A 19,837-nucleotide genomic window follows, 5' to 3' on the forward strand; every position below is an offset into this window, starting at 1 on the left:
CAAATGAAACTCGACTACCATTCCCGACTATTCTGTTGCCGAATGTACAGTCTCTGGAAAATAAAACTGAAGACCTCAGAGAACATTGCAGCACCAGAGGGTATGTGAGACTGCTGTGTACTTTGCTTCACAGAAGCATGGTGGACCTCCACCATTTTGGATGCAGTGCTGCAGCCCAATGGCTTCACCATTCTCCATTAAGACAGGCCAGTCAAGTCTTTTAAAGGTAGAGGAAGGGGAGAATGCTTCATGATTAACTCGTGCACAAATGTGATGATTCTGTCTCAGACCTGTTCACCCGACCTGGAATATCAAGTGGTCAAGTGTCATCCATTTTATTTGCCAAGGGAGCTTTCTACCATCATACTGGTAACAGTGTGCATTCCACTCAGGCCAGTGTCAGACAGGCATTGGAGGAGATGAGCACCGTATGATTAGCTAGAAGGATACTGTGCACCCTCATGCCTTCCCTATAATCCTGGGGGATTTCATACTTACTGGTTTGAAGAAGTCTCTGAACAATTACCACCGATATATCATCTGTGGAACTAGAGGAGCCAGCACATTTGACCATTGTTATACCACCATCAAAACCTTACCATGCCATCCGTGCCTACACTTTGGAAAGTCTAATTACCTGGTGGTAATTCTCCCAGTGCAGCGTGCAGTGAGGTCAAGGAAGGCGGAGGAACTCTTACTGGACTGCTTTGAGTCAGTGAACTGGACAATGTACAGGGATTCATTTTTGGATCTGAACGAATACACCACAGTTGTCACTGACTTCATCAAGACCTGTGTGGATGAGTTGTGTGCCTTCAAGAAAATACCAGACATACCTAAACCAAAAGCCGTGGAAGAACCAGGGGATTCATAGACTGATAGGGACTAGATCTGCGGCATTCAACACTGATAATCCAGAACTTTAGAAGAAGTCCAGGTACGACCTATGGAGGGCTATTTTAAGAGTAAGAAACAATTCCAATTAAAGTTCGAGAAGGAATTGAATGCACATCAGCTTTGGCAGTGTTTGCAGGCCATTACTTCCTAACATTACAAATGACTGTGTTGTTTCACTCCCAGAGGAGATAAAGGCCTTTTATGCACGCTTTAAAAGAGAGAAGAAAACTACACCCGTGTGATTCCTGCAGCAGCTGATGACTCTGTAATCTTAGAATGAGTTTCATGAGGGTGAACCCTCACACGTTATGGTGTACCTGGGAGGGCACTGAAGACCTGTGCCAACCAACCGGTTGGAGTGTTTAAGGACACTTTTAATCTCTCATTACTGCAGTCAGAGTTTCCCAACTGCTTCAAAAAGGCAACAATTTTACCAGTGCCCAAGATGATCAGGGTGAGCTGCCTCAACAACTATCACCCATTTACACTCGTATCTACAGTGATGAAGTGTTTTGAGAAGTTGGTCATTACCAGAATCAAGTCTTGCTTACTTGATGCAATTTGCCTTTCATCATAGTAGGTCTACAGAGGATGCAGTCTCATTGTCTCTTCACTCAGCCTTGGATCAACTGAATCATAGTAATACCTATGTTAGATTGTGTTTATTAAGTACAGCTTATTGTTCAACACAATCATACTGTCAGTTCTAATCAACAAGCTCCAAAACCTGTACCAAGCTCTAAAACTGAATCCTTGACTTCCTCACCAGGAGACCACAGTCTGTGCAGATCGGAAATAACATCTCCTTCTCACTGACATTAACTCTGGCACACTTTAAGGATACATGTTCGGCCTCCCTATGACTGTGTGGTTAGGCATAGCTTAAATGCCATTTATGAAGTTGTTGAAGACACAACGATTGTTGGCCAAATTTCAGGTGACAGGGAGGCATACAAGAGTGAGATAGATCAGCTGGTTGAGTGGTGTTGAAACAACAACCTTGCGCTCAACTTCAGGAAGACCAAGGAATTAATTGTTAACTTCAGGGAGAAGAAGTTAAGAGAACACATTCAGAGCTCATCAAAGGATCGGCAGAGAAAAGGTTCAATTTCCTGGGTGTCAGCATCACTGAAGATCTATTCTGGGCACAACATATTGGTGCAATTACAAAGAAGGCACAACAGCAGCTATATTTCATAAGGAATTTGAAGAGACTTGACATGTCACCAACGACTTGCAAATTTCTGCAGATGCATTGTGGAGAGCATTCTAACGGGATGAATCACCACCTGGTATGGAGGGGCCACGGCACAGGATGAGAAAAAGCTGCAGAAAGTTGCAAACTCAGCCAGCTCCATCATGGGCATTAGTTCCCCCAGCATCAAGGACATCTCCAAAAGGTGACGCCACATAAAAGGTGCCATCCATCAGTAAGGACCCCCATCATACAGATCTTGCCTCCTTATCATTGCTGCCATCGAGGAGGAGGTACAGGAGCCTGAAAATACTCACTCAGCATTTTAAAAACAGCTTCTTCCCTTCCACTATCAGACTTCTGAATGTTTAATGAACCCCTGTACACTACCTCACTCTTCTTCTTTTCTTTTTTGCTCTCATTTTGCACAACTTATTTAGTATTTTATATCTACTTTTCTCACTGTAATTTAGATTTTTATCGTGCATTGTAATGTACTGTTGCCGCAAGACAACATAGTTCACAACATATGCCAGTAGTATTAATCCTGACTTTGACTCTAATTCTGGATAAAGGTGCGGACTGGCCACTCTGTCTATGCCTGTCATAATCTTACACACCTCTATCAAGATGCCTCTCATCCTCCTTCACTCCAAGCTCCAAGCCGTAGTTTGCTCAACCTTTCCTCATAAGACAGGCAGCATCCTGGCAAACCTGCTCTGCACTCTTTCTCACAATGAGGCAATCAGAACTTTTGTGGTCAGAGTTTTATAGAGCTGCATCATTTCCTCGTGGCTCCTGAACTCAATCTACCAACTATCGAAGGCATGTACACTCTAGGTTTTCTTATCCATCCCATCAACTAGCACAGACACTTTGAGAGATCTATGGACTTGGGCACCAACTTCCTCCACACTGCTAAGAATAAATAGTTGAGGTCCCAGCACTGATTACAGAGCACCGATGGAGTTGCTAATTGCTGATCTGAAAATTACTTATTTATCACAACTCCCTTTTCTGTCTGAGGAGCCACTTGTTCTGAATGACAGTATTGTGAACTTTCCCCTATATACTTTGTAACAACAAGTGTTTAGTATCGCAGAACTTTCACAGAAGTATCATGTTTTCGCCTGCCTTAGGGTGAAGTGTATGTACAGTACCAAACAACAGTGCTATGCCCAATTACAACCCATTGTATACTGGGTTGATTTTAGGCCAAATCATCCCAGAATTACACTCTCAGTGCTTGCCCAAGTTTATTGGATGCAGGGGGTTAACCACAATGGCGTTTCACCGAACAGTAGTTCAAATAGGCAGGGAGAGTTCTAAGCAGTGAGCTTTTAGCAACAATTTTAAAGTTTCATTCAATCAAAAACAATGATTAGAAAATTAATATATGATTATAAACGATTTAGTAAAATAACTCAAGTATTCATGTGCACTAATGCTTCCTGCACAAAATCTCCTTGCTACAAAGCTGAAGGTTGGATGCACAGTGTATCTGGAGCCTCACTTCAGGAAGCTGTTGCTTTACCACTGAGCTCAACAATAAGTCCACCGTTCAAACAGATGGTTCGATGCAAAAGCATCAGACCTCCTGCTCATTTTGGACTTCTGCCTTTGGCCGTGCATGTGTGAAAGGACAAGGCATGCTGAGGCTCAGAGCCAACAGTTCTCTTCAAAGCCCTCACTTACCTGACATATCGATTCAGCCCAATATAAATGGCTTGTTAATGCAGGACAGGCAAACATTATGGAAGTGTTGAGTGAAATAAAGATAAAAGTCAGATCGTGGCATTTGTTCTCAATTAGGACCAAACAGTTGAAAAGATTTAGAGTGGAATTGAAGCTGTAAGGTTGTGTTAATCTAATGCTGTCCCTTATGGTTCCTTAACCGCAGTATACTTGCATGTTTCTTCCACGTGAATTTACTTCTGCAAATACCGCAAGCTTCAAAAAGGAAGTGTACTGCAGTGCTTGTGAAATGTCATCTTATATTCTGACCATAGAACACGGAACATTGGTTATATTCTTTTCTCACTACTGCTACCTAGAAGGAGGTACAGGAACCTTAGGTGGTACACCTCCAGATTTAGGAATAGTCATTACACTACAAGCACCAGGTTCCTGAAGCAGCATGGATAACTTCACTTACTTAAACTCTGAACTGATTTCACAGCCAAAAACTCACTTTCAACGACTCTACAACTCATGTTCTAAGTATTATTTTTTCACTTACACAAATTTGTCTTTTGTACATTGGATGTTTGTCTTTACTTACGTATAGGTTTATTATCATGTATTTATGGTTTGTAGATCTTTATTTTCTTTTAATTGCTTCAAGAAAATGAATCTTTAGGTGGCAAGTGGTAAGATATATGTACTTTGATAATTTTACTTGACTTCAACCTACCGACAGCAATATACGAGGGGTAATTGATAAGTTCATGGCCTAAGGTAGAAGGAGTCAATTTTATAAAACCTAGCACATTTATTTTTCAACATAGTCCCCTCCTACATTTACACACTTAGTCCAGTGGTCGTGGATCATACAGATCTTGGACCTCCAGAAAGTGTTCACAGCAGGGGTGGTTGATAAGTTCATGGCCTAAGGGAGAAGATGAGTTATACAGCTCTCGTTACATGCACATACAGTTCAACTCTTTGAGTGATTATGCAGAAAGTTTGAAGTTAATAACTCATCAGGGTTGATTGATAAGTTCGTGGCCTGTAGTGGAAAGAGATGAGTTATTAACTTTAAACTTTCTGCATAATGACTCAATGAGTTGAACTGCATGTGCACGTAACGAGAGCTGTATAACTCACCTGCTTCTACCCTAGGCCACAATCTTATCAATCACCCCTGCTGTGGACACTTTCTGGAGGTCCAAGATCTGTATGCTCCATGACTGCTGGACTAAGTGTGTAAATGTAGGAGGGGACTATGCTGAAAAATTAATGTGCAAAGTTTTTGAAAATTGGGTACCTTAGGCCATGAACTTACCAATCACCCCTCATACAATATCACAAATATTCACTAAAATCCAACTTGTTTTATCTTTTGCTCATTTTCCAAGTTGTGACAAAAGTTAATTATTTTTCTATAGATGCTGCCTGACCTGTAGAAAAGGCCAATTAATTACTGTTTCTAATTATTATTTTCGTAAAGAGAAAGGCCTATTTCTATGGATTTTTGAAGGGGTTAGATAGAGTGGACAGAGCAGTGGAGTGAACTAAGATAGGCAGCAACATGTACATCAGTATATCAGCATATAATCCAAAAGCACTGGAATTATTCAACGATCTGACTCAAGAGATTAAAGGGGTTATTCGGAAGAAATTCTAATTCCATTGAAAGCTGAGAAAGAACAAAAGGCAAATGATCGCATTAAAATAAAACACTTTAAAAAAGGAAAGGATAACCAACAAGAAAAAGAATGAATTCCTTAAGATTACAGGCACTGAATACATCAGGCTTTTTATAGCAAAAGACTATTTATACATGATATCATCCACAAATTCTGAATGCCTGCGTCAAATGGGGAAAGATCAGTATTTTAAAGAACATGCTGATATTTTCACAGGTGCGTCATCAAAGAACATGATGTTTATTTTAAAAATATTTCATCATTCAGTTAGGCCTTCCATTTTTCAGCTAGGATTGTATAAATTAGAACTAATTCCCTGCCCTTTAGATTTGAATTTAACACAGCTAATAAGCTCTGGCAAATTGCATGTATTGTAGATACTGTATACTAAAAAAGATCAGTATTCTTCTGCAAACTGTAAAGTGGGGACTACATTTGAATATATATTCCCCACTTTATAGCTTGAAAGAGAGTATTTTTTTTCAAATACAGACTTAGTGTCTTTTTTATAGTCCCCAAAATGGTGATTCAATCCTTTGTGTTGTTGAGGATGCAGATTATAAACCGAACACATCTGAGGACCTCTGGTGAACAAGCGCACTCTCAATGTAGATGAACATTTGGTTAATTTTGGACACCAGATGGTCTGACTTTGTTTTCCATTCTTCACCACCCCTAAAATAAAACAAATCAATGCACCAAGCCATCAGAAGAATTTCAAAGGGTCGGCAGGAGAATTCTTGGCTTATACATTCCTCCAGATTGTCAGATTGTTGGACAAATGGCTTGCGCGGATGTAAATCCACAAGGTTGCTTAAGATGGATGGATACTGACCATCACGCCTCTCCCTGGGTTCACATTCTACAGATATTTGCTCCAGCTACACCACAACAAAAACAGATGTCTGGAAACAGGATACTTGACGCACGCAGGCCTTTTCGTTAGAGGACACCACAGTTATTCTCAATCTGCAAGGTAACACACAGACACAACTGATCATTTTTATAAATGTCTCAGATAAACATTTGTGACGAGTTATTTTCACAGGAGTTGATGCTTACAAAATAATAGAAGCTCACATATTTCGGCCATGTATTCTGACTCATATTTATCCTTTAACCAAAGCCAATAAGCTGTCACTTATCTCATCACTCTTTCTGGTGTGAACAAATTGTTTCCCATAGTTCCCACATTAGAGCAACAAACGCTTTTTAAAGTGCTTTTAATATGAGTTTGTGAAATGCGGTTCTTTTTTCCTACTATCTACCTCATATCATGCGGGCAGAACATACAAAATAACCAAGACTTTCCAAGTGTAAGCTCAAGGGATTCTGCAGAGCTGCTGGAAATCTTGAGCTACATACATAAAGAGCTGGGGGCACTCAGCAAGACAGGCAGCATCTGTGATGGGGAATAAACAGTCAACGTTTTGGGCTGGTACCCCTCATCAGGACTGGAAAGAAAGAGGACAGAAGCCAGAATAAGAAGCTGGGGGAATAGGAAGGAATACAAGCTGGCAGGTGATAGGTAAACCCAGGTGACAGGAAAGGTGGGTGGATGGGTTGAGGGGGAGAGGAAGACATAAGAAGCTGGGAAGTTATAGTTGGGAAGAAGCAGGAATCTAATAGGAAGGACAATAGGACAGGAAGAAAGGGAAGGAGGGGAAACAGATGGAGGTAATGTGTGGGTGAGGAGAAGAGAGAGAGTGAGAGGATAACCAAAATGGGGAGAGAGGGAGCGAAAAGGGCAAAGGGGGAGTAATTACTGAAGTTAGAGAATTAGATGTTAATGACATCAGGTTGAAGGCAACCCAGACAGAATATGAGCTGTTGTTCTTCCAGCCTGAGGTAGCTCCATCTTTGCAGTAGTGGAAGCCATAGACTAACATGTCAATACACACTGCCATTTAGCAAAAGGCAGGTATAATGAGATTCTACATTCCAGATCACATTAATGTGGACCACAAGCACTTACTATTTCTTAAGATGACCATATTTATAAAACAAAATTCTTCTTTCCAAGTAATTTATTGTCAAGATTCACTCTAAACCTCTAAAGCAGTACTGCACATTGTTTTCAGAATATTATTGTATAATTAGAACAGTCATACCTCTGAGTCTGCAAGGGAAAATACTCAAGTGCAAAACTTTAAACAGTTATTTCAGCCAAATGTAAATATTTAGAGGTAAGCTGATTTGGAAGTGAAAATAACAAGCTTATAAATAAATATATGCCCTTTGAAATTCTTAATTATTCTTTTGATGGTTGTTTTTACTGAATGACCTGCATGTGATTACAAGCATTGGTTGGCAATGGACTTGTTTCCAGTCTGGTACTTGACTGTAATGAAGAATCAGTGGCCACTTTATAAAGTACCCCCTGTGCTTAATAAAGTGGCTACTGAGTGTATGCTTGTGGTCATCTGCTGCTGTAGCCTGTCCACTCCAAGGTTCAATGTGTTGTGTGTCTAGAAATGCTCTTCTGCACATCATAGTTGTAATGTGTCATTATTTGAGTTACTAACAGCATCCTGTCATCAACAAGGCATTTTTGCTCACAGAACTGCCACTCACTGGATTTTTTTGGGGATTTTTTTTAACCATTCTCTGCTAACTCTAGAGACTGTTGTACGTGAAACATGCAGGAGATCAGCAGTTTCTGAGATACTCAAACCACCCTGTCTGGCACAAAAATCATTCCCTGGTCAAAGTCACTGATATCACATTTCTTTTCCATTCAGCTGCTTGGTCTGAACAATGACCATGCCTGCATGCGTTAATGCATTGAGTTGCTGCCATACGATTTGCATTACAAGCAAGTGCACAGGTGTACTTAATAGAGGTGGCCACTGAGTGAATATTAGAAATATAGTAAAGAGTCTACTTTTCTTAGCATCATCTACATAGAGGCCGGACATCATCTTTCCAACAGTGGTTCATGAGCCTTTGAGGCTAAATATATGAAGGTTATAGGAATTGTTTTCAGCTCCAGAAATTACAAGATAATGGTATTTCAGTGTCTGAATTACCATTCAAATACATTGAACTGCTTGAAGTTCCTGCACATTCCTGACAGACATGGATTAAATTGGCCTGAGAAAGATAAGACTTGTCAATTCCAGTGCAAGTTCCCTTTTGCTAGTATGATAAGCTTTAAAAACTGAAAAGTTAACCTTTTTGGTACTGTACCTTGAAAGCAATTCAATTCCTTCAAATCTTGATTCTAAGGAGCAGAATTTATATATATTTGGAAAGGCCAGGCTGATTAGGATAGGTCAACAGGTGAACAGGTCAACACTGGAAGAGGGAAGTCCTGTCTCACTAATTTAACTGAGTTTCTTGAGAAGGCATCTCTCTGTTAAGAACTTGCCACTCAGCTTCCCTTCAAAATTCTTTCTTGAACCTTAAACCTGTACCCTCCTATTTTGGCAACCTTCACCACAAGAGAAAGATCTTGGCTATCTACCTGTCTATGCCTCTCATCATATTGCATACTTCTATCAGGATAGATCTCACCTTCATTCCCTTCAAAACAAGCTTATTCTAACAAATTTATAACTGAAGTCATCCAATCCACGCAACCACCCCGTGAATCTCCATTATGCTCTTTATACTTTCTGTAATGTGGCAAATAGAACTACATATAAACTCCAAGTGCTGCCTAACTAGTGCTCCATCAAGTTTCAACATAATGCCCAACTCTTATATTCTATGTCCTAACAATGAAGACAAGCATGTCATCAGGCTTCTTCGCCATATTGTCCACGTGTTGACACTTATAGAGAACTATGGCTTTATCCCCAAGGGCTCGCTATTCATCCATATTTTTTAGTATCCTCTGGTACTGTATTTGTCCTACTCTGACTTCCCAAACTTCATCTCCTCATGCTTGTTAAGCTGAATTTCTACTTGCTATTGCTCTGACCAGCCTTCCAACTGATCTATGTCCTACTGTAGAATTAGCCAAACTCCCCCACAACCATTTTCCATCTTATCATTAGATTTAGCAATCATATTTCTTACGTTCATGTCCAAGTTGTTAAAGTATATATCACAAATGATAAAAGTCCCAGCACCAATCCCAGAGTTACACCACTACTCACAGAATTCCAATTAGATAAACACCATTCCACACTACCTTCTACCACCATTTTGGGTCCGATCAGCTGTACCAGCCTACCATGCAGGACTTTGATGTTACTCAAGTCCTTACAGACAAATCTGCTTTCATCAACCTTCTTTGGAGTTGACAAGTCTTAGTTGGAAGATATTGCCAGAGGGGGTGATGGAATCAGATACAATTACAACATTTAAGAGGCATTCTGACAGATACTTAAATGGAAAGACATATAATGATACAGTACTAATTTGGGGAAATATCATTTGGAGTAGCTAGGCAAAAGTTTGGCATGGACAGAGTATATTGAAGGGCTCATTTCTGTGGGGTAGGCCTTTATGACTCTCCAAAGGCAGTAGAAATCTATTTTAATATTCTCTTTCAGTTTATTTCAGCTTTCTTTCTTATCTAAAGATTTCTTTCCCTCTCATTGTTTTGCTTTATGAACTTGATTTAACATTGAAATGAATATTCTAACTCATGCTACTCATTAACCATATTTCAATTCGATCCAGCTGGTTTCCTCATACATATCAAATACTTTGTAATGTGTTCTGGACAATTAGTTACCTGGGGTGTCAATGTGAAGGCTCAGTGGGCGAGTACAAGTATGTTAATTCTTGTCTGAAAAATCCAAATTGTCATTTTGCTGAACTACTGTTGCTCTGGAGTATGGTTTGATATGTTGTAATTTCAAATGAATTTAAAGTGCATGGCTTGGCAAAAATACATTTAACTTAACACAGTATCAAATCTTTATCTTGTGCTCTCTAAAATGGCCTAAAATTTTAAAAGGAATCCAAACACTCCTCCTTGGGAAAATCTGTAATTTTTATTCTCTGATCTATATATTGCCTATATGCTTCATAAAATAATTGTAATTGGATTAGGGTTCTCTCTCTCTGTCAATATCACAAATGACCTGACTTGTTCCAATCAAGCAGAGTCCACTGCCAAGAAGGCCCACCAGCACCTTTACTTCCTCAGAAAGCTGAAGAAATTTGGCCTGTCCTCTAAAACCCTCACTAATTTTTATAGATGCAGCGTAGAAAGCATTCTTCTATGGTGCATCATAACCTGGTATGGAAGTTGTCCTGTCCAAGACGGGAAGAAGCTGCAGAAGATCGTGAACACAGCCCAGCACATCACACAAACCAATCTTCCGTTCTCGGACTCACTTTACACCGCACGCTGTTGAAGCAGTGCTGCCAGGATAATCAAGGACACAACCCACCCAGCCAACACACTTTTCGTCCCTCTTCCTTCCGGGAGAAGGCTCAGGAGCTTGAAGACGCATACAGCCAGATTTGGGAACAGCTTCTTTCCAACTGTGATAAGACTGCTGAACGGATCCTGACCCGGATCTGGGCCGTACCCTCCAAATATCCGGACCTGCCTCTCGGTCTTTTTGCACTACCTTACTTTCCCTTTTCTATTTCCTATTTATGATTTATAATTTAAATTTTTAGTATTTACTATCGATTTGTACTCCAGGGAGCGTGAAGCGCAGAATCAACTGTCGCTGTGATGATTGTACGTTCTAGTATCAATTGTTTGGCGACAATGAAGTATAAAGTATAAAAGTATAAGTATGTTACTTTCATAATTGTTGTACAGTCCCAACTCTGCAACATCCCATTCAGTATTTGCCTTTGACGTCTTACTTTCAGGAGCACCTATTATGTTTTCTCATTCATTGAAGCTATTTTGCATTCTTGGGTGCTACCCTCAATTACGAGACTTTTATATTTGATTAACACCCTTTCGTGAATGTTGAACTCCAGGGATAAAATGTCAAGAATATTTCAAAGTCCACATCAGGTGTTACTTCTTTTAAAAAATTCAAGGAGAGTTGTCAGACATAATTTTAGGAGACTTGGGGTCCTCGTGCAGGATTCCCTAAAGGTTAGCTTGCAGGTAGATTCAGTGGTAGGGAAAGTAAATACAAGGTTATCATTCATGTTGAGAGGACTAGAATATAAAAGCAAGGATGTAATGCTAAGGATTGATACGGCATTGGTCAGAATGCACTTGGAGTATGTGAGCAGGTTTGGGGCCCTTATCTAAGAATGGATGTGCTTGCATTGGAGAGAATCCAGGAGAGGTTCACGAGAAAGATCTCAGGAATGAAAGGGTTAACTTATGAGTAGCGTATGATGGCTCTGGGCCTGTTCTCACTAGAGTTCAGAAGAATGAGGGGGGATCTCATTGAAACCTATCAAATATTGAAAAGCCCAGATAGAGTGGATGTGGAAAGGATGTGTCCTATATTGGGGGAGTCTGGAACTGGATAGCTCAGCCTCAGAATACAAGGACACCCCTCCAGAACGGAGATAGGGATACATTTCTTTCATCTGAGGGTGGTAAATCTGTGGAAGTCATTGCCACAGATGGCTGTGGTGGCCAAGTCATTGGGTGTACTTAAAGTGGAAGTTGATAATTTCTTGATTAGTCAGGGAGTTAAAGGCTATGGGGAGAAAGCAGGAGAATAGGGTTGAAAGGTATAATAAATGAGTCATGATGGAATGGTGGACCAAACTTGATGGACTAAATGGCTCATTCCTATGTTTTATGGTTTTGTCGTCTTATGATTTTCCTTTTAGAATTTGCGTTATTTACTCTTTTACTTGATTTTTATTGTACTGATGTTTCTCAGATTTTCTTGTAGGTTATCAGTTCCTTTAACTAACATGGAACGGCACTGAACCTAAGCAGTTATTAGTTGCTTATTTGTGTTCTATATTCCTTTTAAATATAGAACACAGCACTGGAACTGTTTCTAATTTATGGACCGTTTCCAATCCAAGATTCATCCCCTGTGTACTATGGTTTCCTTATAACGACTGGCAAATCCTCACAAATAGCTTTCCTAGCATCATTCAGCAGACTGCAATAAATACCATCCATCCCTAGTGATTTGTTTGTTTTGATGTTATTTTACTCTTTCTTTAAAAAAGACATCACGTTTTTATTATCAACATTAATTTTGCACTTTCATGTTTTGAAGAATACAGAGTGAAAGGGAATTATGCAGAACTAGATGTGTTCATTTTTACTTTTCATACATGGTTTATTGCTGAGAGTTCTCTTTTATCTGACTGTGATCTTAATGTAAAGAAAGTGAATGGTTGCCTTATTATGTTTATTTTCTTTATTGTCTGTGTTTTCTAGTCCAAGTTTTGCCTTTCCTGCCAGCATGTGACTTATTATGCACACTCAGTGGCCACTTTATTAGGTACAGAACGTAACAAATAAAGTGGCCACTATCATATGTTCATGGTCTTCTGCTGTTGTAGCCCATCCACTTCAAAGTTCGTTGTGTTGTGCATTCAGATTTGTTCTTCAGCACACCACTGCTGTAACGCATGATTTTATGAGTTAATGCCACCTTCCTGTGATTTTCACCAGTCTGTCCATTCTCCTCTGACCTCTCTCATTAAGAAGGCATTTTCGCCCACAGAACTGCCGCTCACTGGATTTTTTTTTTTTTGGTTTTTGCACCATTCTCTGTAAAATCTGGAAACTGCTGTGTGTGAAAATCACAGGAGATCAGCAGTTCTGGAGGTACTCGAACCACCTCATTAGGCGCCAACAATCTTTCTGTGATCAGGGTCATTTAGGTCGCATCTCTTGTCCATTCTGATGTTTGGTCTGAATAACTGCTGAAATTCTTGACCACATCTGCATGCCTTTAATGCACTGAGTTGTTGGTGCATCACTGGCTGATTAGGTATTTACAGGTGTACAGATATACCTAATAAAATGGCTACTGACTGCATGTTTACCCATATTAGCTATTTGAATTCTAATGAAAGGTTATAAACCTAGAACATCAATTCTTTTTCTCCCTTCACAGATGTTGTTTAACTTGCTGATTATTTCCAACATTGTCTATTTTTATATGATTTTGAGCATCAGCATTATATTTCTTCTTTGCTTTTCAACTAAGTTATTCTTTTTTTTGCTTCCTATGCAGCTAGTAACAGTTCACTCTCCTGTAATTCCACTTTTAATTTGCTTCCAAGGTAACCTGAGAACATTCATTCCCTGCACAGAAGTGAAAAGAGAGATGAGGCAGTATATAGAGACTGCCCAGACATCTGTTTCCACTAATGTATATTAATGCAAACTTGAAGAGTTTAAGCAGATGCCGCAGAATGAGAAGTGAAGAACTTGGGTTAAAGCCAAAAGAAATGGGGAAAGAACATTTTTCTTAAAAAGTACTGGTGATGATTCTTCATTGTCTTCTCTGGATGTGGCACTCTAAATTTATTTCTTCTTTCTCTCTGTCACATTCTCATTTTTTCTTTTATTATTACCATTCTCCTCTTTGGCTGCTCCCTTTCGCTCTGCTTTAGTTTCCTCACTCCTCCAATTTGTCCAATTTGTCTTTTTCAACATAGAACATAGAATAGTCCTGCAGTACTGCCCTTTGTACCAACCAATATAAACATAGTTCATGACCCATCTAACCCTTCCCTCCTACATAGTCCATAACCTTCTATTTTTCTTTCATCCAAGTATCTAAGAGTCTCTTAAATATCCCCAATATATTAGCCTCTACCACTACCACTACTACATTCCAAGAACTTATCATTCTCTGTGTAAAAAGCATCTCTTCCAAACATTCCATTACTCACGTTAAAAGGATGTCCTCATGAATTAGGCATTTCCATCCTGGGATAAAGGCACTGGCTTTCCACTCTATCTATGCCTCTTATCAAGTTGCCTCTGAGCCTCCTTTGACCCAAAAACAAAAGCCCTAGAGGAATAATAAATCAGCCATGATAGAATGCTGGAGCAGGCTTGAGGGTCTAATGGTCTTATGAAAATATTTTATAGTGGGAGGCCAAATTATGATGCTATTAGGCAGGAACTTTGGAAATAAATTTGCAACCGACGTACTGAGAGAAATGCACAATAGATGTTATGCTGTGCTCACTGTACACCCATGATTGTGTAGCCAAGTTTCCATCAAACTCAATATGTAAGTTTGTTGATGACACAACAATTGTAGGCCGTATCTCGGGTAATGATGAGTTTGAGCACAGAGAGGAAATTAAGAACCTGGTGGAATGGTGCGAAGACAACAACCTATCCCTCAACGTCAGCAAGACGAAGGAATTGGTTGTTGACTTCAGAAGCAGCAGCGGACCGCACGACCCAATTTACGTCGGTGGTGCACAAGTGGAACAGGTCAAAAGCTTTAAGTTCCTCAGGGTCAATATCACAAATGACCTGACTTGGTCCAACCAAGCAGAGTTCACTGCCAAGAAGGCCCAACAGCGCCTTTACTTCCTGAGAAAACTAAAGAAATTTGGCCTGTCTCCTAAAACCCTCACTAATTTTTATAGGAGCACCGTAGAAAGCATTCTTCTAGGGTGCATCATAACCTGGTATGGAAGCTGTCCTGTACAAGACCGAAAGAAGCTGCAGAAGATCATGAACATGGCACAGCGCATCACACAAACCAATCTTCCGTCCTTAGACTCCCTTTACACCGCACGCTGTCGGAGCAGTGCTGCCAGGATAATCAAGAACACGACCCACCCAGCCACCACAGTTTTCATCCCTCTTCCCTCCGGGAGAAGGCTCAGGAGCTTGAAGACTCGTATGGCCAGATTTGGGAACAGCTTCTTTCCAATTGTGATAAGACTGCTGAACGGATCCTGACCCGGATCTGGGCCGTACCCTCCAAATATCTGGCCTCTTGGTTTTTTTGCACTACCTTACTTTCCATTTTTCTATTTTCTATTTATGATTTATAATTTAATATTTTAATATTTCCTAATTTTTAATATTATTAATATTTTAAATATTTAATATTTGTAATCCAGGGAGTGGGAAGAACAGAATCAAATATTGTTGTGATGATTGTACGTTCTAGTACCAATTGTTTGGCAACAATAAGGTGTAAAGTATGTAGGGAGCATGTGCATGGGGTTCTGAATACGCTTATCCCATTGAGATAGGGAAAGGATAGTAGGGTGAACAAGGTAGACAAAGGATATGGAAGATATAGACAAGAAGAAGAAAGAAGCATACTTAAGGTTGAGGAAACAAGAAACTGACAGGGCTCAAAGGTAATCAGGGAGTAGCTTACGAATGGACTTAAGAAAGCTACAATGAGACATGAGAAGATGTTGGCAAGTAGGATTAAGGAAAGCCCCAAAACATTTTACGAGTACGTGAAGAACAGGAGGATGATTTGACTGGGAGTAGGACCAATCAACAGGCATCTGTTCTGAGATGCTTGCTGATTGTGATTTTATGAATGGCCTGTATGAGGAAGTAGAAGGGTGGGCTAGTAAGTTTGCAGATGACACAAAGTTTGAATGTGTTGTGGATAGTATAGAAGATTGTACTAGGCTACAACAGGACATTGATAGGATTTAGAGTTTGGCTGAGACGCAGCAGATAGAGTTCAACTCAGAGAAGTGTGAAGGAATTCTTGGAAGGTTGAACTTGAAGGCGGAATACAAGGCTAACGGCAGGATTCTTAACATTTAGGAGGAATAGAGGGATTTAGTGATCAACATCCATTGATGTCTCAAAGTTGCTGCATGAGTCGATAGGGCAGTGGAGAAGGCTTTCATTAGTTGGATTTTTCAGTTCAATAGCCACAAGCCAATGTTACAGCTCTATAAAACTTTGATTAGTTCACATTTGAAGTATTGTGTTTAGTTCTGGTCCCCTCATTATAAGAAGATAGAGTGACTGCTGAGGAGATTTACCGGAATGCTGCCTTTATTTGAGAGCATATCCTTTGAGAATAAGTTTTCTCTTTAAAGTGAAGAAGAATAAGTGGTGACTGGGACAGAAATGGTTATTTCAAGGAGGCATAATTTTAAGGTGATTAGAAGAAAGTATAGAGTGTATAGAAAGTGGAGGGTGCATGGATTGTACTGCTAGGGCTGGTGATAGAGGCAGATTCATTAAGGACATTTAATAGACTGTTAGACTGGCACCTGGATAAAAGAACAATATAGGGTTATGTGTGAGGAAAGGGTTAGATTAACCTTGAAGTAGGTTAAATGGTCGGCACACCATTGTACTCTTCTATGTAAAATAATGAAATAGATTTAACAAATTCAATTATAAAGTTGCCCATTTTATCTCACGTTTGACAATGGGACTGCTGTATTTGTATCAGACTTGATTCATGGCATGTTCAGCAGGAAGACTCACCACGCTAGGAGCTGGAAGGTTCCTGATAAATGCACACAAGATTGCGTGAAAGTTAAAGATAAACAGATGGCTGAGGCAAAGGAGGAAGCTAGGATAATGTATTTTTATTGGCCATAGATAGAATGTGCTGAATTATTTTTTGCTAGACTTCATACAGGAAATTACAAATCTAGCTCAAAAGCTGACATATGCATTCTCCAGCTATATAGTTTCTTTCCATAATTAAACTTCATACTTCATGGATTATCCTCCAAAGAAGTTTGCATTTTGACCTAAAAGAAAGCTTTGTTGTAATTCAAGTTCTCAGTTCTCATTAAACGCTTGACAAAGAAGAGTCAGAGTACTATCTTAAAGAAAAAAACTGTTGGGTACATTCTATTTATTAAAAAAATGGCACAAGGTGTTTCACAGAAATGACGGTATTAATGGATTTATGTTGTCTTGTAGAAAGAAGTAATTTAAATCATGTTCTTAAAGGAAGTGAGTGTGATGGAGCCAAAGATTCATGGAGGCTTACGGCATGGAAATACTATAGGTCCTACCATCCATCTGGCCCTCTTGGATGTTGCTTATCCAATCCAGACGTGTAGAACAGTCCATGTTCCAATCCTTCCCTGGTAATGCTCCTCAACTGTTATTGTGCTAAGTTAAGTTATGTTAAGTCCTATCACCATTGCTTTTCTAACATATCAGTCTGTGGCCTCCTCTTTTGTCATGATGGGGCCACTCTTAGGGTGGAGAAGCAACATCTCATATTCCATCTAGGTAGCTTCCAACCTTATGGCACAAACATCAATTTCCCTTTCCAATATTTTTTCTTCCTCCTTCCCTCTTCTTCTATTCTCCTCTCTGGCCTCTTACCTCTTCTCCTCACCTGCCTATTACCTCCCCCTGGTGCCCCTCCTCCTTCCCATGGTCCATTCTCCTCTCTTATTAAATTCTTTTTTCTCCAGCCCTTTACCTTTCCAAACAACATGGCTTCACCTTCACCTTCTAGCTAGTCCTCCTTCTCTCCCTCCACCTTCTTATTCTGGTGTCTCTTCTGTTCCATTCCAGTACTGAAGAAGGGTCTCATCCCGAAATGAGAGTTCAGAGTTCAATTCCAATGCCATCTTTGAAGAATTTATATGTCTTCCCCGAGAATACGTGGGTTTCCTCTGGGTGTTCTAGTTTCCTCCCACATTCCAAAGACGTTACCATTAGTAGGTTAATTGGTCATTGTAAATTGTCCTGTGATTAAGTTAGCATTAACTAGGTGGGTTACTGAGCAGTGTGACTTGTTGGGCTGGAAGGGCATGGTCCACACTCAATTTCTAAATAAAATACATTTAATTTTATGCCGGGGAGAAAAAAAATCTCAGCGGTCTTTACAAACAGTGTGTTTCAAACTAGATACTTTTTTCTGTACTCTAGATGACAGCTGTAGGAGATTATTCAAAATTCACTCAACATCCTATATGAAAGATGGATATTTTATAAGATACTGTACTCCAGCAGAAACTAATAAGTTTAGTAGAAGAGCAAAGTAGGCAATAATAAGAATTTGTAAAATTATGTAAGTTTAAAACTAACCGTTATGTGAATGCATTAAAAGATCCATATCTTAAGACTTAAAACACAACACCTTACACTGTACGAGATTGGTATTTCAATCTCTCACGACAACCATCCTTTTTTCTTTCTAGTCAATACTGGCTTGTCTAATGCAAGTACACTCAGTAAAACATGATTGATGCCACATTAATTCATTTAACTGGAGATACTTGCATCTGCTGTAGACAAGGGGGCTTTCATTTCAGCAGACAGGGTTATATTCATACTTGGTTCCGGCAGCGAGAAGGAACTAATCTGACTCACTTTGTCATCACATACCCAATTAAATAGGACAAATTATGAAGAGAAATTATGCTGATCCAAATTGGATCTATTGCTGTTAAATGTCAAGATTGAAAAGTTTGGACTTAAATCAGCTCTGTAAACAACAACACACATCTCCTTGTTTTCTCCCTTAGGAAATCACATGTTGTATGGCAACCAAATCCCCAATGCTAAAATGTACTGTTGGCTTGTCCACTTGCTTGACAAGGTCAGAGAAAAAGGAATTTCAACTCAATACTTCAGCTAAAAAAAAAAATCTGAGTCCCAAAGGGATGATTTTTTTCCCCCTTTTTAAATAATTCAGATTGTGGTTTCAAAATTAAACCACATTTACTTTATATAAAGTGCAGTTTTTCTCTAAAAGAAAGAAATTAATTTATATTACCTTCCAAATGAATCTGCAAGAAGCTTTACTGAAAGTGAAAAAAAGAATACTGAAAATACTCAACAAGTTAGACAATATACATGGGAGGTGAAACAGAATTTGAAGTTTGAGATTTATGATTTTTTTATTTTAAGACAACTAAAATTTGATTGAAAGTTTGCTCAAGGTCCTGGTGCCTTGTAATTGTCACATACGCTTACCAACATCAGTAATACACTATAGCATTAACTTTATAAACTTGAAATCTGTAAGATATGATTCACTTGAAATACTAATTTTGAAATTAGACTTTTTTCATCCGATTTATAGTGTAAGCAATCTAGCAAATAATTAATAAGAAGATCAGGTACTAAATTTCAGAACAGCTGTACATATATTTATCAATCATTTCCAAGGAATACCTTTGTCTGTCCTGGACTGTAGGACAGCCTAAAAATTATTAGACACTTAACTCAGAAATGAAGGAAACTGATATGTCCATATCTCCACTTGTATTATGACAAATTAAATTCAACCGTTTGCAACAATGTTTGAGAAGAGTGCCTAACAGTTTCATGAGGCAGAGAGTGCATTGAAGAAAGCACAAGAAATATAGGCAAGACTTTGTCGAAAAGAGATGCACACTGCAGAACTGCCTGAGCACTCTGGAGACCAGAGCACAAATACTTAAGGCTGAAACTGCAGGCATCATGCACTGTTGGAAGTGTCACTGTTCCAATCTGATGTCAGAACAAGGTGCTGGCTTAGAAATTTTATTGATTTAGAGATACAGCATGGTATCAGGCCTGTCCAGCACAAAGAGACAACAC

The 19,837-nt window shown here is 39.4% G+C and overlaps 1 protein-coding gene across 2 annotated transcripts in view; it reads left to right on the forward strand.

Annotated features, from left to right (window-relative positions):
* luzp2 (leucine zipper protein 2) overlaps positions 1 to 19,837 on the forward strand; it is a 427,971-nt gene that overhangs the window by 93,150 nt on the left and 314,984 nt on the right. Inside the window, exon 2 of one of the 2 annotated variants that reach the window (XM_063061752.1) lies at positions 6,329 to 6,436. The exons of the other annotated variant lie outside the window; for it this stretch is intronic. Coding sequence (XP_062917822.1) covers positions 6,329 to 6,436 — 108 coding nt within the window. The remainder of the gene's footprint in view (positions 1 to 6,328; positions 6,437 to 19,837) is intronic. 2 annotated transcript variants of the gene reach the window in all.

The sequence above is a fragment of the Mobula hypostoma genome, chromosome 11, assembly GCF_963921235.1.
Source record: "Mobula hypostoma chromosome 11, sMobHyp1.1, whole genome shotgun sequence".
Lineage (NCBI taxonomy): Eukaryota > Metazoa > Chordata > Chondrichthyes > Myliobatiformes > Myliobatidae > Mobula > Mobula hypostoma.